Raw genomic sequence first — 27,352 nt, 5'->3', positions numbered from 1 at the left:
GTTTATTTATATTTTCATAAATGCATAAATATTATTTACAAACATATTCCCCAGTATGGCTTTATACAGTTAATAGTATATAAACAAGTTTTTTGAATATTAGTGAACATTACCACTTTCATTTTAGTTTTACATTGTGAAGGAAAACAGAGGTAATGAAGGCACCTGTGTTGGAGTTTCTCGCTGGCCAGTACATGACTTTAACCACCGTACTACCTCGGATATGTGGCTCTATCGGGCCTACAGTGGTAACCTCTATCACAATGGAGAACAGACTCTGACATTGTCCAGCTTTACTCAAGGAGATTTCATTACCTGTGTGTTAGACATGGAAGCCAGGACCATTTCCTTTGGGAAAAATGGAGAGGTACTGAAACTCATTCAGAAGTATTGCATGTTTTCCTGTTTTTATTTATCCTCAGCTCAGTTATTCAGGTACTGACTATTCAGTTTATAGATTATTTTCTCTTCTCTGCTTTTTCTCTAATACCTTTCTGTTCTTATAATATTTATCAGCACCAAAAAAAAAAAAGAAAGTAAAATCCCAGGAAGATTGTTGAAACAGAGGAACAAATTAAGGTCATTTATTATATGTGGAATTTCCTTAGCAAGGTTAGCAAGGTTAATTGAGATTTGGCTCTAGTAACTTACTCTGTCTCATCAGAGCTTTGAATCTTAATGTGTATTGGATATTATCAATTAAAAAAAAATTTTGTTTCCTTTTTTTCCCATCACCTCTGCCACACTATAGGAACCCAAATTAGCTTTTGAAGATGTGGATGCAGCAGAGTTGTACCCATGCGTAATGTTCTATAGTAGCAACCCAGGGGAAAAGGTAATGAAACCTCAAACCTTTATAATTAAGCATAAAGGATATTTGTCATTTTTTATTAATATTTGTTAACATCAGAGTTCACAGAAATAATAAGCTATTTCTGCCATTAAAAGTACTTGCTCAGATAATTTACTCTTTCAGATGAAGGTTAGATTACTTTTAGAAGTTGCCTTTGCTCTTTATTAAGGCACTATTTGATATTCTGGTAATTTGAATATAGTGAGTCAACTTTCAAACATATGTGCAATTATAGGAATTATAGGAAATAGTTTAGGGATAATCTGGTTTATTGGCAGTTGTGCATATGAGAGAGAAATCTAAAAATAATCCTCATTGTAATCAGATACCATTAGGTGAATAATGGAGGTTTCAGTTATGATGGGGAAGCTGCCTTTCATTCATTCAGCTGAGAGGGTTCTCAGACCTTGTAGATGGTGTAAATTTGAACCTTAAACCTTCAGGAGGACAATATTAAAGAGATAACCCTCTCATTAAAAACTTTTTTTTCTCCTCGTGTAAAACCCAGTTAGAGAGAAACTTCTTTGTGGTCTCCCTGTGGGTTGATTTGTTTTCTACCCCATCCTTTTACTTGAGGATATAACGTCAAGTAAAAGTAGCCTAGGTCTGGTCTCCGGAATTTCTAGTTAATTTTTAGTAGAAAGTTTTCAAGCCATCTCATATATAATGTGTCTGTAATGGAAGTGCTAGATTTGGTAAACTCTAACCATGAAAGTTACCATTTATTCTGGGCTTTTAATATATTTTTAAAATTTTCAAGGAGGTATAATTTCAAGCTAGCCATTCATGAGAGAGGGGAACTGCTTCTTGAACCAGGTCGTCAACAAAACTGAACTGGAAATGAAATAAAGAGGCAACCCACTACCTGCTTTTATCCCTTTCCCTGATGATATTCTTGCAGCCCAGAATAGGTACTGGTACGTTCTGGTTAGAATGATGGCCTATTGCTCCCTAACATTTGTGAACCTTGAAGGAATTAATTTAACCATAGGCTTTGTATCAATCACTTTATTCTACCCAGAAGCCTTTTCTGACTTCAGAATCTGATAAAAAACAATACTAATAATAGTTGACATTTTTTGAACATTTACTGGGTGTCTGGCACTGTACTGATAAGCACTTTATGTGCATAGTCTAATTTAATCTTTAATATAGTAAGAGATAGATACTGTTATTAGTGCCGATTTTTTTTTCAGTTGGAAAAGCTGAGGTTAGTGAAATTAAATGATTTCCAAAAATTACACACAGAATTAAGATTTTAACCCAAGTCTTGCTCTTCTTTCAGCCTCTATGTCTTATTTGAAATGCGTGTCCAGATTGGGAATATACCAATTTTCTAGCCTTGTGATTTTATCTTTGTGCCCCTGGAACAATATGAGATGGTCCCAGGACTTGTTATTATTCTGGTGTCTTGAGGACTAGAGTGGATAGATCCTCAAGACTTTTCCGGGGGGTGGGGGTTGGTGCTAAATGGAGTCAGTCACATACACCTTGGTCTATATCTATCTTTTGGGTGGCCACAACAGCACTCCTGCTCACAGACTGCACGCAGTTTAAATGACAGGGTAGCTTATTTCACAGGACCATACTGCTACTAACTTCAGTAGAACTGTAATATTTGTTCACTCCTTATTGGGGGCCAATAGTATAATACACATGTATCAGGAGACCAAATACTAGTTCCACATGGGATTCATGTGCTAGAATTTATAGTATTATAATTTACAGAATTAATAGTTTAGGAGAACTATTAATAATCACACATTTGCTACCCTCTTTTATAGGTGAAAATTTGTGATATGCAGATGCGTGGCACACCACGAGACTTACTTCCAGGAGACCCCATTTGTAGTCCAGTAGCAGCAGTGCTGGCAGAGGCCACTATTCAGCTTATTCGTATCCTTCATCGAACAGACCGTTGGACTTACTGCATTAACAAAAAAATGATGGAAAGGCTACACAAAATTAAGATATGTATTAAAGATTCAGGTCAGAAGCTAAAGAAAAGCCGCTCGGTTCAAAGCCGAGAGGAAAATGAAATGAGAGAGGAGAAGGAGAGCAAAGAGGAAGAGAAAGGTAAACACAATAGACATGGCCTTGCTGACCTGTCAGAGCTGCAGCTGAGGACCCTTTGCATAGAGGTGTGGCCCGTGCTGGCAGTGATAGGAGGAGTTGATGCTGGTCTTAGAGTTGGAGGTCGGTGTGTTCACAAGCAAACTGGGCGCCATGCCACACTGCTGGGAGTGGTCAAGGAGGGCAGCACGTCTGCCAAAGTCCAATGGGATGAAGCAGAAATTACCATCAGGTATGATTTGTTGAGTTACACTTTCAGCAAATGAGTATTTATTGGTGAAATGGGCCATTGCCTATGGACAGTGAGTAATTATGTATTTTAGGTGAGCTGCCAATTAACTTTTTAAAATAATTTTTTTCATACATCTGGGTATGAGTACTGTGATTTCATAAAGGAATATTTCCCAGACTTGTGTTCCTTGGAATCCTAGTGGCTTGTAAAATATATAGTTTTTATTTTGTTTTGTGAAGAAATGGTAAGCTCACTAGTTTAGGTGTAACTGGGATCCTTCTTTCTATTTTTCATTTGGCTTCCTCCTTTTTAATCATTTCCATTACACATTGGGACAGAAAAAAGCCAGTCAGCAGATCTGTCAGTTACATTTTATGTAGGAGGGCTTTGAATGTACAATGGGAACATTTGAGTGACTAAAATTAGGTTTTGGATTATCTGTGATTTTTAAGTATTCTTGCCTTTTTTTAAGCATATATTTCTATACCCTTAGTGTGCAACATGTTGGATGGGTATGAAAATTACATTTATTTGGCACAAACTGTGTGCTTAAAAGCATTTAGATGTGTTTGCAATCAGATAGGATTTGTGTGAAATAGAAACTTCATATGTTTAAAAGGAAGTATGTCAAGTATCTCAGTCGATAAGGGGACTCACTCATCTAATGACTGTACAGAATTATATCATTTGAAAACATGGATTTATTGATGATACTATGTAACTGTTCATTATACTGCTTAAAGTGATTCCATTGTTAATATGACATGGGACAGTATCAAAAACAGTGGTTCGGGCTTCCCTGGTGGCGCAGTGGTTGAGAGTCCGCCTGCCGATGCAGGGGACACGGGTTCATGCCCCGGTCCGGGAAGATCCCACATGCTGCAGAGCGGCTAGGCCCGTGAGCCATGGCCACTGAGCCTGCGCGTCCGGAGCCTGTGCTCCGCAACCGGAGAGGCCACAACAGTGAGAGGCCCGCGTACTGCAAAAAAAAACACACCAAAAAAACAAAACAGTGGTTCTTCAGTATTTTTTGGAGGTGGTACTGTCTTAGAATCTAATGATAGCTATGGACCCTCTCAGCTGAAAAATAACCATACATGAAGTTTACACACAATTTCAGGAGTTAATGGACTTCAAGCTAAGAAAGCAATGAAAATTTTACTTGTGAAAGTATCTGCCTTTTCTTTTATTCTTTGCCTTGTTTCGGAAAGGATTTATGATGCCTAATACGATATAGCAAAGTAATTAAATTAAAACCAACAAGAAAAATGACACGAAGGGAAAACAAGATTTGAAAAGTTAAGCTAGAACCAAGATTTCGGTTAATAGAACAAATGTATGCCACCAAACTTTGTATACTTGCTAAAGCTTTCTGTTCCAATTTGTTTAATTATAACATGTTTAAACTTATGGAAATTCTTGATGAATATCAGGAAATACGTGATCATGTTTTTGCTTAAATTAAATTAGAAGCATTTATTGAAGACTACAAAGTAATTTTTTTGAATGAAACAAAGTCTTATCTGGAACAGGTTATAAATGGCCGTTGCCCATATAATAAAGTAGATTTATTATGCAAACTTTCCAAATAGCTTACATCAGGGAGCGGCATACTACACCTGGCCCGGCTCCTTTTTTTGTAAATAAAGTTACATAGCCACACACATTCATTCAGGTTTATCAGTGGCTGCGCTCACACTATGATGGCAGGGTTGAAAGGTTGCAACAGAGATTATGTGGCTTCCAAGTCCTAAAATATTTACTGTTCGGCTCTTTACAGAAATTTTGCCAGTTCCTGGCTTATATTATATAATAATGAATATTCTTGTTTGAAAGCACATGAACATCTCATTGCTTTTGCGTTTAACATCACATCTCCCCATTTTCTCATAATAGATTCATTTTTCTGTTTGTAATGAGTTCTCTAGTTTGTGCAAATTATTCTCTGTACTGTGTACATGATACATCGTATTTTGTCTACATTATTTTCTGTACCTTCCTCTTGTCTATCCCTCACTTGCTTCTTCCTGTGTCATTCTGATCTTTATTAAAGCTTCCCAACTTTTTGGTCGCCTAGTGATACTCCATTGTATAATCTGGAACCCTGTGAACCGCTTCCTTTTGACGTGGCACGATTTCGAGGCCTGACGGCTTCTGTGTTGCTGGACCTCACATATCTGACTGGCATTCACGAAGACATGGGCAAACAGAGCACCAAGCGACATGAAAAGAAACACCGACATGAGTCTGAGGAGAAAGGGGATGTTGAGCAGAAAATTGAGAGTGAATCTGCTTTAGATACACGAACAGGCTTAACATCTGATGATGTTAAAAGTCAGGGTACCACAAGCTCCAAATCAGAAAACGAAATAGCTTCATTTTCTTTAGATTCAACAGTGCCAGGTGTGGAATCCCAACATCAAATAACAGAAGGAAAAAGAAAAAATCACGAACACATATCCAAAAACCATGACATAGCCCAGTCAGAAATCAGAGCAGTCCAGCTGTCCTATCTCTACCTCGGTGCTATGAAATCACTTAGTGCTCTTCTTGGCTGTAGTAAATATGCGGAACTGTTGCTGATACCAAAAGTTCTGGCTGAAAATGGCCACAACTCAGACTGTGCGAGCTCTCCAGTTGTTCATGAAGATGTGGAGATGCGTGCAGCCCTTCAGTTCTTGATGCGCCACATGGTGAAACGAGCAGTTATGCGGTCACCCATAAAGAGAGCCCTGGGATTAGCAGATCTGGAACGAGCTCAAGCCATGATCTATAAGTTAGTGGTCCATGGCCTTTTGGAAGACCAGTTTGGGGGCAAAATTAAGCAAGGTAAGTTATCTGATTTTTTAAATTTGTGCTCCGTGCTATTGAAATTATTCATAATTGTCAGAAGTGATACATTCTATTAAAGACTTATAAGTTTTGTTTTGGTTTTTTTTTGGCCAAAGCAATTTTCACATTTCCTTTGCAAGGAAAACAGTTCCTTTCTGTTCCTTTATATTAATAATCATCTGTCTACAGGCATACCTCATTTTATTGCACTTCGCAGATACTGCATTTTTTACAAATTGAAGGTTTGTGGCAACCCTGGGTTAGGCACATCTTTCAGTGCCATTTTTCCAACAGCATTTGCTTGCTTTGTGTCTCTGTCACATTTTGGTAATTCCACAATATTTCAAACTTTTTCATCATTATTATGTTTCTTATGGTGATCTGTGATCAGTGATCTTTGATGTTGCTACTGTGACTTGCTGAAGGCTTAGATGATGGTTAGCATTCTTTAGCAATGAAGTATTTTTTAATTAAGATATGTACATTGGTTTTGGGTTTTTTTTTTAAGACATAATGCTGTTGCATACTTAACAGACTACAGTATAGTGTAAACATAACTTTTAGATGTACTGGGAAACCAAAAAGTCACTTTATTGCAGTATTCGCTTTATTGCAGTGATCTGGAACCAAACCCGCAATATCTCCGAGGTGTGCCTGTACCTATAATTTTCTATTTTAAACCTATGCAAGTATTAGAACTTAATAATTATTACATTTCATAAAACTGAAATTTAACTCATGCCACAGAAGGTACTCATGTATTTACTGATCTGATTCAATATATATATTATTCTGATAACTTCTCAGAGACATTTTAAAGGACTTTTTAAAGTACTACTTTCATAGACTATATATTGTGTGTAAAAAACCTTGTTTTATCTTTTATCCTCACCTTTGGGGATAATATGAATTCTGAGATAAAAATGAGGTTCATTCAGTAAATGTTTACTGAGTGCTTACAGTGTGCCAGGTACTATTCTAGATTTTGGGGAGTCAACAGTGAACAAAACAAAGTCACCTGCCTTCATGGTGCTTCCATTCTTTTTTTCTTCCTTCCCTTCCTCTTCCTCTTCTTTTACCTTTTCCCTTACTCCCCTTCTTCCTTTTTTAGCTTAGATAGTAAGTAGGAAGAGAGAGGTGTGTGGTGCATATAAATAGGAGTGTTAAGATCATGATTATGAAAAGTACTTCGTCATTTAGCAAGCCAAATAGAATTAGCTCTCTATTTGTAACAACTGCTATCTTGATTATGTTTATTTGTAGGCTCCCTTACCAGATAAGAAAAATTACAAATATTTGTAAGCCCTTAGACATTTTAACTTTTTTTTTTTTTTAAACTCTTGGGAGTAGTTTATTTTGTGAAGAACTGTCATTTTTAGAACATGGAGTTTCTGTTTAGGTTTTTATTATTCTTGTATTTACATATCTTCATCTTTGCTTGTTTAAAGACTAAAGATAGGCATCAAAATCAAAGTGCTAAGGAAACACAGTTTTAATGATCTTTAGAGAACCTCTGGTTAAATCTTAACAAACAAAAGTGAAACTTCTTTGTTTTTAAGAGCACCTTCTCTAAAATAAGAAATGAGTAATTACAAGGGCTTGTTACATTACTGTCTGCAGAGTCTATAACGAGTACAATAGTGAATACAGGATGTGTATATATAAGAACATTTTTTTCTATAAATCTTTTGCAGAAATTGATACCTACGAAATATATTTAGAAGCTTTCCAAATTAAAAGTTTCCCATTCCCTCGTCACTTTTGAAAAAACAAATCCTTACTACTTTCTTAACCTTAATCTTGGTTTATAGAGATTGATCAACAAGCTGAAGAAAGTGACCAAGCCCAACAGGCACAGACGCCAGTTACCACTAGCCCATCAGCCTCGAGTACAACATCCTTTATGAGCAGCTCGCTGGAGGACACCACAACTGCCACCACTCCAGTCACTGACACAGAAACGGTGCCTGCATCTGAGTCCCCAGGAGTGATGCCACTTAGTCTTCTCAGGTAGGGATGTTGACTTTAATGTCTGCCATATTGATGCCTATGGTTCTAAACACACAGTTGTTCTCTTGTGAAGAATGTGTCCAACTAAGTCAAGGCATTCTAGAGCTAGAGGGAACCCAAGAGATCATATAGTCAAACTCATTTTACTGAAGTTGGAAGTGTCCCTCAGAAGTTTAATAACTTGCCCAAAGTCTCTCAGCCAGTTAGTGGTGGTCCCAGATCTAATCAGCAGTACCACTGACAATCAGGTACTGTAGTACTCTACCTTCTTATAATGATCTTTTTTTTTTTTGGCTAGGCTTTTGAATATTTTTTTTCCTCCAAAGGTAAATACTTATATTTTGAATATTAGAGCCTCAAGAAAGAGCTTACCTCCAGAAAAACGATTTTCTCTTCTTGATGTTTTCCTTTCAAGCATAATTCTTTAACTATACTTTTATTCTTTCTATAAGGTCAAACAAGTCTACTTTTCAAATGAAAGAGCATGTCTTATGATCTTCTTCCTCCAGCCCTATTTTAGTAGACTCATAAATTCCAAAGAATGCTTAAGTTTCTTTTTGCTTCAGTTTGCCAGATGTATACATAAAATAAAAACCTTTGAGTGAAAATCTTTAGGGAGAGACTTTTGTGAGCTCTCTTAACAAGGGCTTAAGTGAAATGAAGGGAAGCAGAATAGTCTCCCTTTTTCTTATTTCTTTCCCCCCTTCCCTTAATTGATAGGTTATTATTGTTTCCAGTGTGTAAACACATCTTAGAGGATAGGAGAGAGAGTGGCTATTATTGTAATGAGTCTAAAATTTTGGTGTGCACAAGAGCCACCTGGGAAGCTTTTTAAATGTCTGGGGCTGTATTCCCTAGCAAGTCGCATTCAGTAGGTCTGGTGTGGCACCTAGTTTGCATTTGAATTAAGTTTCTCCAGAGATTTTGATGCAGTGAGTTTCAGCTCACACATTAAGAATTATTGCTCTGGTCTTAGACAGAAGGAGCGCTAATCCAAGTAGCTACCAGTGGCCGGTCCCCACACATCTGCCTCTTAGCTCTCTCACTTAAGTAACACAGTTCCAGGAAGTGCTTCTGTTCAAGAAAGGAGGAAGAGAAGAGTGATAAGATATTCTAATATGGTTTTTAATCCTTCTGGCAATTACAGAATTCAAGGCATCCACAGAGAATCAGTAACACTGTGACTCTTTGTTGCCTTTCAAACTCCATAGGCATGGAATTCAATGGTAAAATAATGCTCCCTTGCTCCCAGAGACATTCACCAGGCCTGTGACTCCTTCTTTCCTCTTAGTCTGCATTTCCCTGCTATTGGCTAGGACTGTAGTAGAGCTGCAGTTGTCTCTGCCTGACTCAACATCATTTAATACAAGAAAAATCAGGGAACAACTGCCCCCTATGTGGATACCATCATATCACAGTTGCTTGACTGGGTTGACAGTGCTCTTTTGATGCTTAAAAAGTTACTAGTTCCGTTGGACAAATCTAAAGAGCAGTCACTCAGTGAGGATCTTCCTGGACTTATTTTTTAGCCAGTGTCTGCCTTTTCAGCGTGAGAGGGGCTGCTTCTCCTGTACCTTTACCCCTCTACACAGCTGACGTATCATTCATATGCTGTTTTTCATTTGTGTTGGGTGACTGGGCACTTATCTTTTCTTTCCGTAACTTACCTATAGACTCCCACTTTGAATCCATGTGAATAATTTCATGGCTATAGCGAATGTATGTATCTGAAGTAACTTATAATTTATCTGTCTTTAAAAGTCTTCTTTATTCTCTAACTACTATATGCCTACCAAAATACCCCTGTCACCTTGGTATTATAGTAGAAGGAAAGCTGCATGAAGGCAGAGATCTTTTAAAAATCTATTTTGTTAATTGCTGTATTCCCCCCACCTGCTATGTTGCTTTCATTTTGCTGAACACATGAAAAGGTATTACTTTTATAGTAAAAGCATCCTATGAGGTAATGATTTTTAAAACTGTGGAGTCTCTCTTCCCTCTCCTCAATTAAACTATAGCTAACTTGTATAGTTTTCCAGGTCTCATATTCTTCTGTAAGAAGATTGCGATGTATACATTATTTTCTAATTGGATTTCTGTGCTAACCATTGTTGTTTTCTTAAAGGCAAATGTTCTCTAGTTACCCAACTACCACTGTACTTCCCACACGTCGTGCACAGACTCCTCCAATATCATCGTTACCAACCTCTCCTTCTGATGAAGTAGGAAGGAGGCAAAGCTTAACTTCTCCTGATTCCCAGTCAGCAAGGCCAGCTAACCGCACAGGTGCGTGTGCTATCATGCGCTATGACACCCAGACCTTGACATTCCATATGTGTGAGACTTTATTATGTGGGCATTGTGTTTTGTCTTCACTGAAGGTAGAACAGTGATTTTAATTAAGGGGGATCTGCCCCATCAAACTGAGCTGTCTTCTCTCTTTTGAAGCTGTAGATTGAATTATGGCTATTTAAGAGAGAAATAATGTACTGTACATCAGTCATATTAGACCTTTCTTCTTTTCTAATATAGGCATTTTTAATGCTGTTAATTTCCCTCTAAGCACTGATGTTGCTGCAATCCAAACATTTTGAAATGCTATGTTTTCATTTTCATTCAGTTTAAAGTACTTTCTAGTTTACCATTGATATCTTCTTTTTTTTTTTTTTTTTTTTTGTGCGGTATGTGGGCCTCTCACTGTTGTGGCCTCTCCCATTGCGGAGCGCAGGCTCAGTGGCCATGGCTCACGGGCCCAGCCACTCCGCGGCATGTGGGATCTTCCCGGACCGGGGCACGAACCCGTGTCCCCTGCATCGGCAGGCGGACTCTCAACCACTGCGCCACCAGGGAAGCCCCTGATATCTTCTTTGACATATGGGTTATTTGGAAGTATGTTATTTCGCTTCCTAATACTAAGGGATTTTCCAGGTATCTTTCTATTGTTGATTTCTAATTTAATTTCATTTTCATCAAAGAACATATCTTGTATAATTTGAATTATTTTATTTTATTTTTATTTATTTATTTTTTGGTGGTAGATATTTAACTTTATTAGAAACTGCCTATAGTTTTGCATAGTGCTTGTACCATTTTCTAATTGCTTCTTAGACTCTCAATCAGTCCTATTTTTTGGCCTCACTTTTGTTTCCAGAAGTATCTGCTACCACCCATTTCTGAACATTTTGAGATTCTGAGGAATAAGTTCTGTTGTTTTGACTTTCCTCATTGCTGTTGGAGGATTCAGTTTTCTCAGGACCACTGAGGCAATTTATGTTTGCCCATTGGCTTTCTAACTTCTAAAATTTTATTGCAGTTTTCCTGTTCTCTCAGTCCTTATGGATTTCTGCATTTAAAATATTTCCTTTACTGCCATTTTAATGGGTTTTCAGGAATCAGTAGAACTAAATGCTTATGTTCAATTCACTATTTTAAGCTTATTCATTTAAAAAAATGTTTATTGGAGTATAGTTGATTTACCGCGTTGTGTTAGTTTCAGATGTACAGCAAAGCGAACCAGTTATACATATACATATATCCACTCTTTGTTAGATTCTTTTCCCATATAGGTCATTCAAGAGTATTGAGTAGAGTTCCCTGTGCTATAGAGTAGCTTCTTATTAGTTATCTGTTTTACATATAGTAGTGTTTATATGTCAATCCCAATCTCTCACTTTATCCCTTTTCCCCTTTTCCCCCCTGGTAACCATAAGTTTGTTTTCTACATCTGTGACTCTATTTCTGAAACTTACTTTATGGCGCAGAATATGGTCTGTTTTTTTTTTTTTTTTTGCGGTACGTGGTCCTGTCACTCTTGTGGCCGCTCCTGTTGCGGAGCACAGGCTCCGGACACGCAGGCTCCGCGGCCATGGCTCACGGGTCTAGCTGCTCCGCGGCATGTGGGATCCTCCCGGACCAGGGCACGAACCTGTGTCCCCTGCATCGGCAGGCGGACTCAACCACTGTGCCACCAGGGAAGCCCTATGGTCTGTTTTTATAACTGTTCCATTTACACTTGGAAAAAATGTGTATGTGCTACTGTTGAGTGGTATGTTCTAGAAATTGTTGATTAGGTCAAGTTGATTGATAGTGTTGTCCAAGTCTTCTTTATCCTTACTTATTTTTCATTTACCTATTCTATCAATTATTGTGGGAGTGGTGTTGAAATCTCTAACTATAATTGTGGATTTGTCTATTTCCCTTTCATTTATTAGTTTTTGTTTCATGTACTTTAAAGCTCTGTTTTTAGGTCCATAAACATTTAGGATTCTTATATCTTCTTAATGAATTGACCTCTTTATTGTTATGAAATGACTCTCTTTATCTGTGTTAATACTGTTTGCCCTTAAATCTGCTTTATCTGGTATAAATGTAGCCACTTCTGAATTTTTTATTATTTATTATTATTATTTATATATAATCATATATCTTCTCCCATCATTTTACCTTTAACTTATTTGGGTCTTTGTTAAAGTAGATTTCTTAAAGGTAGCCTATAGTTGGGTCCAGCTTTCAAAATTCAGCCTTAAGTTCTCTACCTTTTAATTGGGATGTTTAGACCATTTACCTTTACTGTGATTATTGTTATTAGCTGGGTTTAAATCTACCATCTTTTTTTTCATCTCATCAGTTCTTTGTTTCCTTTTTTCTCTTTTTCTATCTCCTTTGAATTAAATGAGTATTTTTAAAATTCCATTTTATCTCCTTTGTTGGCTTATTAGCTATACTTGCTGTTGTGTTTTTAGAGATTACTTTCAGGTTTATAGTATGCATTCTTAATTATCACAGTCTACTTTCAAGTAATGTTATACCACTTCATGTATAATAAAAGAATCTAACAATAGTATGCTTTCATTTCCCCTTTTGCAGCCTTTTTACTTTTGTTATTATAAATTTAACTTCTATGAATCTTATAAAGCCCCATAATACATTATTATTTTTGCTGTGTATAGCCAATTATCTTTTAAAGATATTTTAAAAAACTAAAGTATGTATTTTTTATTTACTCACATATTTTCTAGTTCTGAGATTCTTTATTCTTTTATGTATATCAGTATTTGCATCTGGTATCATTTCCTTCTGCTTTAAAGACTTCCTTTAACATTTCTTGTAGTGATCTGCTAGTGATGAATTCTTTTGGCTCTTATATGTCCAAAAGAGTCTATTTCACCTTAATTTTTTGAAAAAATATTTTCACTGGGAATAGAATTCTATATTGACAGTTGTTGTTTCTTTTTCTTCAGTACTTGAAGGTGTTGCTCTACTGTCTTCTGATTTGCATTGTTTCCAGTGATAAGTCTTCTGTCTTTCTAATGTTGATGTAATATGCCTTTTTCTCTGGCTGCTTTTAAGATTTTTCTTTTTATCACTGGGCTTAAGCAATTTGATTGTGATCTGCCCTGGTGTAGTTTTTTTCATGTTTCTTGTGCTTGGGGTTTATTGAGGTTTTTGGATATGTGGGTTTAAAGTTGTCCATTAAATTTGGAAATTTTTCATTCATTATTTTTTTCAGATTTTTTTCTGTTCCACTACTCCTCCATTTCAGTGTCTCCAGTTACATGTATGTTAAGCCACTTGCAGTTATCCCACAGATCACAATCACTGATGCTCTGCTCTGTTTTTGTTTTCAATTCTTTTTCCTGTCTGTGTTTGATTTTGGATAATTTTTACTGTTGTGCCTTCTGGTCCCTAATATTTTCTTCTGCAGTGTCTAATCTGCTCTTAATCCCATCCAGTGTATGTTTCCCTTCAGATATTGTAGTTTTCTAGAAGTTTTGTATATGTCTTTTTTTTTAAATCTCCCATGTCTTCTTTAACATACTCAGTCTTTCCTCTACCTTACAGAATACATGGAATAACAGTTCTCATTATTAAAACAGTTATATTCTGTGAACACAGAATTAGTGAAAACTGAACCATTGTTCCCTAGGGAAAATACAGGGCTAGGTTTCTGTGAGCTTCTGGTCACACTTTGTCAACTGATCAATATATAACCTTATTTTATGTGTGTTTCAATTTAAAGACACCATATTTAATATGTGTTGTTGATTCATTAGCATTGAACTCATGGCCAGCAACACTATTAACTCATGCCTGTGTGAAGCTTAACACTTATATTTTCTCCGTAAGGCACGTTTTAGCCTTCTTGCACTTAGGAACACTAGACAGCATTTCAGCACTATACTTGGGGGCCATTTTAAACAATGAAATCACCAACAAAAAGCGCAAAAAATGCAAAAGAAGTAACACTAAATAGCATGAAAGGACACTTGTTATAGTCTGAGAGCTGAAACAAGAATACAGAACATCACCTTGTTTGACCTCAGCTGGGAACAAATGCATCAGAAGACTGAATTTTTTGGTCACCCTGTGCATGTGAATATGTGAAAGTGCCATGAGTATTGATTTTGGAGTTACAAATTAACTTAAAGGAATAGATTAATTGGCAGATAGGGAATCCACAATTAACGAGAACCAAGTGTATTTATAGTATCTGTTTTAATGTCTGTGGTACTTAACTTATCAATTATTTCTAGATCTGTTTCTATTAATTTTTCTCCTCATCTTGAATTGTGTTTTCTTGTTTCTTTGCACGTTTGGTAATTTTTCATTGGGTACCAGACATTGTGAATTTTACCTAGTTGGGTGCTGGATATTTTGTATTTCGTTAATTGTATTATACTTAAACTTTGTTCTAGAATTCAGTTAAGTAACTTGAAAACAATTTGATTCTTTCAAGGCTTCCTTTTAAGCTTTGTTAGGTGGGACCAGGACAGCCTTTAGTTTGTTTAGTATTCTATCTAATACCTTATGCATTACAAAGTTTTTTCATTCTGGCTTGTTGTAACACAAACTTCCCAACCCTTTGTGAGCTTTAAGGATTGTTCTGCCTGCTACTTCTTGGTGATTCTTTCCCTAGCTTTGGATAGTTGCTCTATTAGCATCAGCTGAGGACTTGAGGGGCAGAGGACCCTCTGCACATTTCTGGAGTTCTCTATCTATGTAGCTGTCCTCTTTCCATACAGATCTCCCCTTGCTGGATTCTGCCCTGTGAATTCTAGCCACTTTTGAACTCTCTACTCTGTCTCCGCCATTCAGAGAGACCATTGAGTTTGGCTTGAATTTATCCTCCTTGACCTGCAGTTTGGGAAATTCTTTCCAGGCAGTAAGCTAAGGCAGTTGTACACCTTGCCTCATTTGATTCTCTTCTCTCAGGGATCACCGTCCTACACTACCTGTTGTCCAATATCTGCAGACTGTTGCTTGATAATTTTTGTCTGTTTTTTTAGTTGTTTAAGGTGAGGGTAAATCTAGTCTCTGTTACTCTACCGTGGCAAGGAGAAGTCCATCAGATATATCAGGGCTGTCACCACTGTAGCAGTAATGACATTTTTTTAAGCAAAAATGAGAGTTATAGTCTTCCCTCCCTCCATCCTTCCCTCTTTCCCTCCTTCCCTTCTTCCTTACTAATTCAATTTGAAAGCCATTAAGTGGGGCCAAGCTAGGGAGGCACTCATGCCAGCAGAGTATGGGAGGTGCGTGGCATGGTAGTCCAGTATGGGTTGTCAGAGCCAGATTGGGGTGAACAAAAACACCTCATGTGTGTGGGGAGTGGCCTGTTATAAGGTTTTGGAGTCCAAGTGGGGCAAAGAAGTGTCCATATGGCCTGGCACTAGGTGTCAGAACTATATAGAGTGAAGAGGGCCTCCACTGGCAGCTGTCCACTGAGAGGGCCTTGGGACAGTGATGCTTCAGTAGCAGTACACACACCTAGTGCCAAGATCCTATCTTTTAAATACCACTCTCTACTAGAAGGAACCTTGATCTTCTGAGAGAGAAATGGCTGATTTCAGGTCTCAGTATGAGATGAGCCTAGAATAGCTTGTGCCATAAAGTGACAAAGTACTCAGAGAATGATGGGCACAGGCTGGAAGGATATAGAAATCAGAGTGAAGGGGCATCCACTGGCCAAATCTGGGAGATTTGGGGCATAAAAATAAATAATAATTACAATAACAGATAATAACTCATGAATGCAATGAGAATCCATAACCCTATACTGATGGAGAAAGGAGAAGCTTTGCTTTAGAGTGGAATACCAACTGATGAATCTGAAAGCAATGGTGGACTTAAAAAAAACCATCATTTTGTCAGCCATTGTAATGATAATTAATTCAGCCAGTAAGCATAAATGGATGCAAAGTTAAACTGATGAAGAATGAGATATTTACCTATTCTCATAGTGTTTTCCCACAAATACTTATTAATTACAAAGAAAATTAAAAAAAGAGTACCTTTACAGTGGAGAAACCTGGCAGATACCAGCTTCACTCAAGTGATCAAAGTTAACATCATCAAGTTAACCTTGTCAGACCCATCATAATGGGACAACATGAAATCATGAACCATCTAATAGAATGCAGTAAGAAGAGGGCAACATCGGTTTTGTGCTTCTCCTGCCAAAATGCACAACCTGAGTCTAATCATGAGGAAACAGCAGACATCAGATTGAGGGACTTTCTACCCTATAACTGGCCCGGACTCTTCAAAGTATCAAAGTGAAGGAGACTGAAGAGACATGAAAATTAAATGTAAAGATGATCCTGGATTGGATCCTTTGCTGTAAAGAACATTATCAGGACTTTCCTTGCAACTAGAATGGAATCTGGATTAGATGATAATTGTTAATTTCCTGACTTTGATATAGTTGCCTTGTGGTTATACAGGAGAATGTTGTTATTTGTAAGAGTAATATATTAATGTATTCAGGGAAGATGGAGCGTTATGTCTGCTACTTAACTCTTCAGTGGTTCAAGAATTCTTTGTACTATTCTTACAAATTTTTGTAAAGCTTGAAATTTTTTGTCAGTAGGAAACTATTTTTAAAAAAGAAAACATTAAACATTTTTTTCAGCAGGTTTGTTTCATAATAGCTAGTTTATCTTTAAGAAAAACCTTTAAAAGCTATATCAGATTTAATCATATTTAGTTACTAGAGAATTCTTAGTAGAGTAACATTTCATTATATTTGGACACTATTAAGAAAATTGGGAATTATGGTTACTATAAGAATACTGTTTATTCATGGCATATAGTGATATTTAGGACTTCTCTTTCTTTTGTCTCAGCCTTGTCAGACCCAAGCAGTAGACTTTCAACTTCTCCTCCTCCTCCAGCAATTGCAGTACCCTTGTTGGAAATGGGGTTCTCTCTCCGGCAGATTGCAAAAGCCATGGAAGCCACAGGTAGTATAATTTTTTTAATGTTTTTTTAATTGGAGTATAATTGCTTTACAATGTTGTGTTAGTTTCTGCTGTAGAGTGAAGTGAATCAGCTATATGTATACATGTGTCCCCTCCCTGCTGGACCTCCCCCCTCTCCCCATCCCACCCATCTAGGTCATCACGGAGCACCGAGCTGAGCTCCCTGTGCTGTACAGCAGGTTCCCACTAGCTATCTGTTTTATACATGGTAGTGTATTTATGTCAAACCTAATCTCCCAATTCATCTCACCCTCCTCTTCCCCCCTGTGTCCACATGTCCGTTCTCTACGTCTGTGTTTCTATTCCTGCCCTGCAAACAGGTTCATCTGTACCATTTTTCTAGATTCCACATATATGCATTAATATTTGATATTTGTTTTTCTCTTTCTGACTTACTTCACTCTGTATGACAGACTCTAGGTCCATCCACATCTCTACAAATGACCCAGTTTCATTTCTTTTTATGGCTGAGTAATATTTCTTTATATATATGTACCACATCTTCTTATCCATTCCTCTGTCAATGGACATTTAGGTTGCTTCCATGTCTTGGCTATTGTAAATAGTGCTGCAGTGAACATTGGGATACATGTGTCTTTTTGAATTACAGTTTTCTCAGGGTATATGCCCAGTAGTGAGATTGCTGGATCATATGGTAATTCTATTTTTAGGTTTTTAAGGAACCTCCATACTGTTCTCCATAGTGGCTGTATCAATTTACATTCCCACTAACAGTGCAGGAGGTTCGCTTTTCTCCACACCCTCTCCAGCATTTATTGTTTGTAGACTTTTTGATGATGACCATTCTGACTGGTGTGAGGTGATACCTCACTGAAGTTTTGATTTGCATTTCTCTAATGATTAGTGATGTTGAGCATCTTTTCATGTGCCTCTTGGCCATCTGTATGTCTTCTTTGGTGAAATGTCTACTTAGGTCTTCCGCCCACTTTTTGATTGGGTTGTTTGTTTTTTTGATACTGAGCTGCATGAGCTGTTTGTATACTTTGGAGATGAATCCTTTGTCCGTTGCTTTATTTGCAAATATTTTCTCCCAACGTGTGGGTTGTCTTTTCGTCTTGTTTATGGTTTCCTTTGCTGTGCAAAAGCTTTTAAGGTTCATTAGGTCCCATTTGCTTATTTTTGTTTTCATTTTCATTACTCTAGGAGGTGAGTCATAAAAGATCTTGATATGATTTATGTCAAAGAGTGTTTTTCCTATATTTTCCTCTAAGAGTTTTATCATGTCCAGTCCTACATTTAGGTCTTTAATCCATTTTGAATTTATTTTTGTATGTGATGTTAGGGAGTGTTCTAATTTCAGTCTTTCACAGGTAGTTGTCCAGTTTTCCCAGCACCATTTACTGAAGAGGCTGTCTTTTCTCCATTGTTTATTCTTGCCTCCTTTATCATAGATTAGGTGACCACAGGTGCATGGGTTTATCTCTGGGCTTTCTATCCTGTACCGTTGATCTATATTTCTGTTTTTGTGCAAGTACCTTGCTGTCTTGATTACTCTAGCTTTGTAGTTGGGGAGCCTGATTCCTCCAGCTCAGTTTTCTTTCTCAAGATTGCTTTGGCTGTTCGGGGTCTTTTGTATTTCCATACAAAGTGTGAAATTTTTTGTTCTAGTTCTGTGAAAAATGCCATTTGGTAATTTGATAGGGATTGCATTGAACCTGTAGATTGCTTTGGGTAGAATAGTCATTTTCACAATATTGATTCTTCCAATCCAGGAGCATGGTATATCTCTCCATCTGTTTGTGTCATCTTTGATTTCTTTCATCAGTGTTTTATAGTTTTCTGAGTCCAGGTCTTTTGCCTCCTTAGGTAGGTTTATTCCTAGGTATTTTATTCTTTTTGTTGCAGTGGTAAATGGGAGTGTTTCCTTAATTTCTCTTTTTGATCTTTCATTGTTAGTGTATAGGAATGCAAGAGATTTCTGTCCATTAATTTTGTATCTTGCAACCTTACCAAATTCATTGATTAGTTCTAGTAGTTTTCTGGTGGCATCTTTAGGATTTTCTATGTATAGTATGATGTCATCTGCAAACAGTGACCGTTTTACTTCTTCTTTTCCAATTTGTATTCCTTTTATTTTTCTTACTGTAACTTTTTATGTATCATTATATGCAGTTATGAGAAGCACCATCTTTATTAAAGGCAGTATGTTTTTTAAGAGGCCATAAAGGTTTGTAAGATTTTTAACGCAAGATTCAGTTACAGTGGCAACATAGCAGACAGTGTTAAACTGATAGCATGAATAACTAATTATTTTGCCCAAGGTCAGTATTAGACCTTTTTTTCCCCCTGTTCAGGTGCTCGAGGAGAGGCTGATGCCCAGAACATCACTGTCCTTGCCATGTGGATGATAGAGCACCCTGGGCATGAGGATGAGGAGGAGCCCCAGTCAGGCAGCACAGCCGACTCAAGGCACGGAGCCACAGTTGTAGGCAGTGGTGGGAAGTCAAATGATCCCTGCTATTTGCAGTCACCAGGAGACATACCATCAGCTGATGCTGCTGAAATGGAGGAAGGCTTTAGTGAAAGGTGAAATTCCAATTTCCATATTTCTGTTCCATGTGTTATAAATGGTACCCCAAGAACCCCATTATGTCCCTTCATAGATGCTTCTAATGGTATATAAGTTTGATAACTAGAGAGAGATGAAAAGGTGGACATTTCAGTTACAAGCTTATGTTTCTGTGAAGCACCCTTAACAGAATGACATGACAGGTTTTGACTTGAATGATGTTTTTATGAAAATAAGGAAATAATTTTAATATAAAATTGGTTAAAAGAAGAAACTAAAAATTAAAATAAGTTTATTCTGAAATAAAGTAAACATGCTGATAAAATAATTTTATCTTACATAAGAGATATAAACTAGAATGTTCATTTTAATATAAATTGACTTAAAGTAGTGCATTCAATAGAAATGGACTTTTAAATCTTTTCTGTCTCTTAATATGGGTTTATATTTTCATTTCTTCTTTAGTTTTTAATATCCAGTACAATACCCCCCTTTTTAAAGTTGTGAAATGAATTCTCTGATAATGCCTAGCCTAAAAAGAAATGTAATAAAATATTCTGTAATTCTTTCTAAAATCCTCCCCCTTCAGCACTTCTTATGACTTTAAATCTTCGTGTCATTTTAGCTCATGAAGTTATATGGGGGGGCTCTTGTCTTATATTAATATGCAGACTTTTTCTGACAAGCTTAATGAAAATTTTCATAACTTATTTTGAAATACCTGTTTTTCCAAGGCAAGGATTCCCAATCGTTTCAATTTTTAAGTATTTAATCATTTAGGATTTAGTTAAGGCCATTGACCTCATTTGAATTTAAACTTGCATTAAGCGTAATTTCATTGTTGGTATATTTCAAAACCAGATAAAATTATTACTCAGTGCAATATGACATATTTATAAGCCAGACACAAAAGATATGTTTCAAAACATATTTTGGGGCTTCCCTGGTGGCGCAGTGGTTGAGAGTCCGCCTGCTGATGCAAGGGACATGGGATTGTGCCCCGGTCCGGGAAGATCCCACATGCCGCGGAGCAGCTGGGCCCGTGAGCCATGGTCGCTGGGCCTGCGCGTCCGGAGCCTGTTCTCCACAATGGGAGAAGCCGCAGCAGTGAGAGGCCCGCATACCGCAAAACAGACAAACAAACAAACATATTTTGTTCTCGATAATATTTGGAGGAAAAAGTACTACAAGCAAGCTTGCACCTGTGCTTTCTGTTCATGATGATTTTTAAAAATGTGTGTTGCTTTCAAACTTGCTCTTTTAGCCCTGATAATCTGGATCATGTAGAGAATGCAGCTTCTGGAAGTGGACCACCCGCTAGGGGTCGCTCAGCAGTTACAAGAAGGCACAAGTTTGATTTAGCTGCTCGAACATTGCTAGCAAGAGCAGGTAAGTGTATGTTTCACATCCTTCTCTTGGTGAAAGTATTACATAGTTTGTTTATATTTTAAAGTAAATGTAAAAGCAACATTAAAGAAGATGTAAACTAATGATACTAAGTATTCAGTACCTCCACATTAAAAGAGTAACTATTTGCATATTACTTTCTATGCATTTATATAATTTTACATAATTTAAATCACAGCATACATTCATAGATTTATTTTTAAGTTCCCTCTGGGTGAAGAAGTCTATACTGGTCACTTGTAAATATTGAGAAATTTCATAAATGCTCTCTCTGCCCTCAAAATACTTACAATTTAAGAAGTGAAGATGCATGTTTAAGGCATCACTGATGAGAAGGAGCTAGAAAGAGCACTGTGCCAAAGTAGGCACTGGCTTTTCTGATGTACTTTGTGAATTTTAGGGCTTCACTACTAGGTAAGGCCCAGATAAGCAAAGATATATTTTTTCATTACCTTAGTAAATATTTTTTTTTCTTAGTAAATATTTTTAAGATTATGTTCTGGGCATGTGAAATTTAAATTATAGGGAATATATTTTCCAAACTAAAATCTAGAATATGTCATTTGTCAAAACAGAGTTTAATCTTTGAACTATTAAAACGTAAATAATGATTCAGTAATTTATGGAAACAGAAAAACTGAGACTGTCTTAGAACGTATAGGATGTGTATTTAATATTTAATGAAAGCGACTGACAAAAAAAAAAACTAAAAGGATAATAACAGCCCATATTTATTGAGTGTTCTTCTATGTAACAAACATTATGAAATATTTTACATAGATTATCTTATTTAAACCTGTCAGCAGCTCTGCAAGGGATGAATACTATTATCCCCATTTCACAGAAGAGGAATATATATATATATATATATATATATATATATATATATATATATATATATATATATGTTAGGTAAAGTTTTATGTCTGTGGTTTGGAATCCAATAAGTCAGCTGAGGTAGGCTCTCACCTGCATTGTATGGCAGTTAAGAACTGGCAAAATATTCAGAATTATTTTATACATGCAAATAAAATGCCTTTCTTGTTTTGTTCTGAGCGGGGTTATACCGCTCTGTGCAGGCCCATAGGAATCAAAGTCGGAGAGAAGGAATATCTTTGCAACAAGACCCAGGGGCATTGTATGACTTTAATTTAGATGAGGAATTGGAAATTGATCTTGATGATGAAGCGATGGAAGCTATGTTTGGACAAGACCTGACCAGTGACAACGATATTCTGGGAATGTGGATCCCAGAGGTACTGGATTGGCCTACCTGGGTGTGTGTGACTGCAGCGGGGGCTGCTCTGACTTATTTTCCTGCCCTCCTGTTCATACAGCTTACTAATAACAGCATTTCCTAGAGTTGTAACACTCGGAAAAGTCTGACATCTCATCCTAAAGTTTGGGGCTTTAACACTTGAGGTTACTTTGATACCTATAAACTAGTAAGAAAAAGTCTCTCTTGTTGCTTTCTCTGTGCGATTTTATTGCTTCTCTCCCCAGACTAGATGAATAGAGCCGTGCTGTGATAATTTGATTTCTGATATCAAAGATAGATTACAAAATAGGCATCAGGTCCCAGTCAGCTCTGCTGGGTGTTTAACATGGCTACTGTGCTTACCTTGCTATCTGAATGCATGCTCTTCTTCTTTATAGGTTCTATTTAATCACTGTAATGCCTCATTCTAGGAACCAGTGCCACCTAGATCTTGTAAATGCCTCCATCCAAGGGCAGGGTACATGATGGGTTTGTATGTTTACATTGTTTAGCATTACACTTTTTGTAGCAGGGAAACTGAGAAGTTCACAGGTATAAGTTCTATAGGAAAGAGCATATACCATATTATGTTAATAAGATAAATGAATCCAAATGACTTCTTAGAAATTCAGAAAATAGATATGCGTGTTATGGTCAGATGAAAGTAGTTTTCATTGGAGGGATTTTAAATCATTTGAGATGGGGCAGATTGTCATTTTTATTAATAACTTTTTTCTCAGTAGGATAGTCAGTTACTTTTATTGTCACTTACTAGTGTGAGGAAGGGGCAAAGAACACCTTCAGACTGTGTGATCTGGATTTTAATTTGAAAGAACTTCGTTATATAGCCTTGATGAACATCTTGCAAATATTCCAGCATATGTAAACAAAGTTGTTAATTTAATATAATAAATGATGTTTTTTACCTCTTCTTAATTTTATGTTAACTTGACTAATAATTTGATATGAAATTATTTTGTGCAGCATGTTTGTGAGTCTGAAGACAGGGAAGAAGTGGTGGTATGTGAACTGTGTGAGTGCAGTGTTGTCAGCTTCAATCAGCACATGAAGAGAAATCACCCAGGCTGTGGGCGCAGTGCAAACCGCCAGGGCTATCGCAGCAACGGCTCCTATGTGGATGGCTGGTTCGGTGGTGAATGTGGGAGTGGAAATCCATACTACCTGCTATGTGGCAGCTGCAGGGAAAAGTACTTAGCCCTGAAGACCAAATCCAAGGCAACAAGTTCTGAAAGGTACCTTGAAATTGGATAGGTAACCATACCCTCTGATCGAAGTATATAAAGTATCTCTCATTAAGACATGGGAATTGTAGCTTTTTTTATGTGAGGAGTAACCTTTAACCTTTCCTTTATAAAGACCTATGATTGCTGAATTGGGGACAAGGATGAGGGAGGTGGAAGAATTCAAGTTCCTGCCAGAGGTGGGAGCTTGTAGTCTGGGAACAGTGGTATGGCCTCAGGTTCTTCACCGGAGCTTGACTGTGTTAACCTTTAATTTGTTGTCAAGTTGTGAGTGGGACCCTTGCTTTAACCTTCAGGAGGCTTATGTTCAATTTTTTTCTTTGGTGTTTCTCACCATAGTTTTGACATCTTAAGGTCTTTTTTCTTGATGAAAAATATAGACTGTTTAGATTAAATGAGCTTCCATGAAAATATTACTTCTTTATACCCTTGAATAGCAACTGTTTGCTATTGAGTAGGGTTTTTGCCCTTATTGTCAACTATTAAAGTCTTTAAGACGTTCTGGAATAGGTTTTGATTAAAAGCCTTATGTAGGTAACCTAGAAACCTCCCCAGTATTTTGGTAAAATAGTCATTGATTTTGTAAACACTTAATACCAATAGTTTTTATTACATTAGCCCATAACATGAAACACACTTTTTAAATTTTGTGTTGCTTTATTAATGACTTTTTAAAATGTCCTAATGACATAATTTGCACTTTGGGGCACTAACTGTTTCATATAAAAACACAATGTTCTTCGTGTTTGGTGCAGGTACAAGGGACAAGCTCCAGATCTAATTGGCAAGCAGGACAGTGTGTATGAAGGTAGTTGTTGTGAGAGCTTCTTTATTTCACATGTATTTTTGTATGTACCTTCTGCTTAACATCTGTTACTAAAACTTACCTTCATGTGTTTGTTTGTATTTATGTACATGTTAACTTAAACTTCCCCCCAAAAGTTCAAGATAGTTTGGTAGCAACAGCCCTATTTTAAAAGTCAAAGGAAAAAGACCTGGGTCCTAATACTAGCTTTGCCACAGAATGTTAATTTCAGGTGGCATACATATTTCTTCAAAGTAGGGAAAGTATGTAGTACATTTTGAACTTCCATCCTAATTGAGGAAAGTAAAAGATAAAAAATTGAAGTGAGCGTCAGTTTATCTGGAGCATTCATTTGTTTGAAGTAACTCATTTCCTAATGATTATGGACAGGGTCAAGAACTTTTTGTTGGCCCCATAACAATATTTTTTATTAGTTGAAACCTCCATTACCAACTGTAACATGTGCTTTTGGTTTAAATGGATTTGACTGCTCTGCCTCCCTTTCCCTTAGTCTCACTCTAACTCAGGAGTGCAGTTTGGTTGGGTCACCAGGAGATGGTGCCGTAGTTCACTTTGTAGGCGCTCGGCTTTCAGTCCATCTGCATTTTAGACATATCTCACAATAACCATTGCCAGCAGAGTTATTTCATGTTTATATTCACATACCATACACTTCTTTATTTAAATTCCAGAAGACTGGGACATGTTGGATGTTGATGAAGAGGAAAAGCTAACGGGTGAAGAAGAGTTTGAATTACTCGCTGGACCACTTGGTTTAAACGACCGCCGCATTGTACCAGAACCAGTCCAGTTCCCTGACAGTGATCCATTGGGAGCATCAGTAGCAATGGTAACAGCGACCAACAGTATGGAAGAGACTCTGATGCAAATAGGTAAACTTGAAATGCTGATTGGCATGGATTTTATAGAGTCTATATTAATTTGCTTCTTAGAAAAGTAAATAATAATAATAATAAGGTAAAGGTTAATAATAGTAAGGGTTCAACATTTCCTATCCCATCAAGTATCTTTAGCCAGTTATTCTAATGTTTTGAAGGTCTAGTATAATATTAAGTTTCTGATATTTTCTTTTTATAAAATATTGAAGTGATAAAAAGAAAATTTATGAAATGTAGGGGGTCTTTTGTTTGTTTTAAACTTCGTGTTAAGAGAAACCTGGGAATGAATAAAAACCATTTTGCAGTATTTTTTAATTTCGGTGCAAGGGTATGGTAACTTTTTGCTGTATGGAATACTAAATAAAGAATTGGCGCAGTACTGGTGACTCAGCCCTTTATGTGTACTCAAAGCATATTTTAAAAACTATATCTTTACTATATTTGTTAATAGCAGTAGAAGTGATACATGAGCAAAGATAAATAAAACCAAAAAAATTTAAGAATCATATTTTTCCTATAATAGATTATTGACTTAGAAATGTCCATTTTTCCCAAGCAATTTTCTGTATAACAAAGTTCCAGATGAGCAAAACACATTGATTTGCTTTATTTCCTGGTAGCCTAGAACCTAGGTAGAATGGAAAATTTTTTCAGTAGTCCGGCTATTTTTTTTCTTACCTTCTTATAAACTAAGCAAAATGTTATTTTTTTCAGGTTGCCATGGCTCCGTAGAAAAGAGTTCCTCCGGGAGAATAACATTAGGTGAACAGGCAGCTGCCTTAGCAAACCCTCATGACCGGGTGGTGGCTTTAAGGAGAGTGACTGCTGCTGCTCAGGTTCTTCTGGCCAGAACCATGGTCATGAGAGCTCTGTCTCTTCTCTCAGTCAGGTAAGTGTTATTTTGTGTCAAAAGATGTTAACTTAGTTTCTAGTATGTATTAGACAGGAGTCTGGTATTGTTTGGGAGGATAGAAGTTTTAGAAACTTGAATAGCTACTGTTGAATGAAAGAAGTTAGACATAGTCATCATTATTATTCATTCATTCATTAATTCAGTCAGTCAGTCAGTCATTCAGTTAATGCTTAGCTCTTATTAGGTAGAAAATATTGCCGTTATAGTAACTGAGTAAACGGAAAATTTTATTTTATTATCTGAAATGGGAAACCAAGGCTGGTGATCCATTTGGTGTAGGGTAAAACTAAAAGGTCGAGTGAGTTTTTTGCAGAGTTTACCAACTGTGTAGCTAAGTCAGCCTGTATATTCCATCATGGAGACTCTTGCTATGCTCATACTGTGGAGCATAATGTTAAAAAAGGGAAGAGTGCCAAGAATACCTAAAAGACATCCATTTAGGAAATGATTAAGTAGGGGTATTTAACAGTAAATCATGAAGAAAGAAGGACCCTGAAAGAAGAACTCAAAGTTTAGATGAGGACTTCCCTGGTGGCACAGTGGTTAAGAATCCACCTGCCAATGCAGGGGACATGGGTTCGAGCCCTGGTCCAGGAAGATCCCACATGCCGCGGAGCAACTAAGCCCGTGCGCCACAACTACTGAGCCTGCGCTCTAGAGCCCGTGAACCGCAACTACTGAGCCTGCGCTCTAGAGCCCATGAACCACAACTACTGAGCCTGCGCTCTAGAGCCCGCAAGCCACAGCTACTGAAGCCTGCGCACCTAGAGCCCATGCTCCGCAACACAAGAAACCACCGCAATGAGAAGCCCGTGCACCACAACGAAGAGTAGCCCCCGCTCGCCGCAACTAGAGAAAGCCTGAGCGCCACAACGAAGACCCAACACAGCCAAAAATAAATAAACAAATTTAAAAAAATGGATATTTAAAAAAATACTTAGATGAGACTGTATGGGGTTGGCTTAAGACTAGACAGTTCGGACTGTGGAAAATGAAGTTCAGAAACTGACTCACACGT

The 27,352-nt window shown here is 37.1% G+C and overlaps 1 protein-coding gene across 8 annotated transcripts in view; it reads left to right on the top strand.

The window, feature by feature from the left end:
* HERC1 (HECT and RLD domain containing E3 ubiquitin protein ligase family member 1) overlaps positions 1-27,352 on the top strand; it is a 215,167-nt gene that overhangs the window by 133,712 nt on the left and 54,103 nt on the right. For 4 of the 8 annotated variants that reach the window (XM_067749780.1, XM_067749815.1, XM_067749769.1 and 1 more), the window contains exons 35-48: positions 128-367; positions 752-835; positions 2,638-3,158; positions 5,212-5,987; positions 7,802-8,000; positions 10,126-10,286; positions 17,126-17,242; positions 19,576-19,807; positions 21,055-21,179; positions 22,254-22,474; positions 23,440-23,712; positions 24,477-24,525; positions 25,215-25,415; positions 26,136-26,310. In XM_067749780.1, coding sequence (XP_067605881.1) covers positions 128-367; positions 752-835; positions 2,638-3,158; positions 5,212-5,987; positions 7,802-8,000; positions 10,126-10,286; positions 17,126-17,242; positions 19,576-19,807; positions 21,055-21,179; positions 22,254-22,474; positions 23,440-23,712; positions 24,477-24,525; positions 25,215-25,415; positions 26,136-26,310 — 3,374 coding nt within the window. The remainder of the gene's footprint in view (positions 1-127; positions 368-751; positions 836-2,637; positions 3,159-5,211; positions 5,988-7,801; positions 8,001-10,125; positions 10,287-17,125; positions 17,243-19,575; positions 19,808-21,054; positions 21,180-22,253; positions 22,475-23,439; positions 23,713-24,476; positions 24,526-25,214; positions 25,416-26,135; positions 26,311-27,352) is intronic. The other 4 variants (XM_067749809.1, XM_067749823.1, XM_067749799.1 and 1 more) reach the window with 3 other exon arrangements.

Source organism: Pseudorca crassidens, chromosome 1 (genome assembly GCF_039906515.1).
Source record: "Pseudorca crassidens isolate mPseCra1 chromosome 1, mPseCra1.hap1, whole genome shotgun sequence".
Lineage (NCBI taxonomy): Eukaryota > Metazoa > Chordata > Mammalia > Artiodactyla > Delphinidae > Pseudorca > Pseudorca crassidens.
Note: the sequence above shows the minus strand (reverse complement) of the source record. Positions and strands in the feature narration are given on the sequence as shown.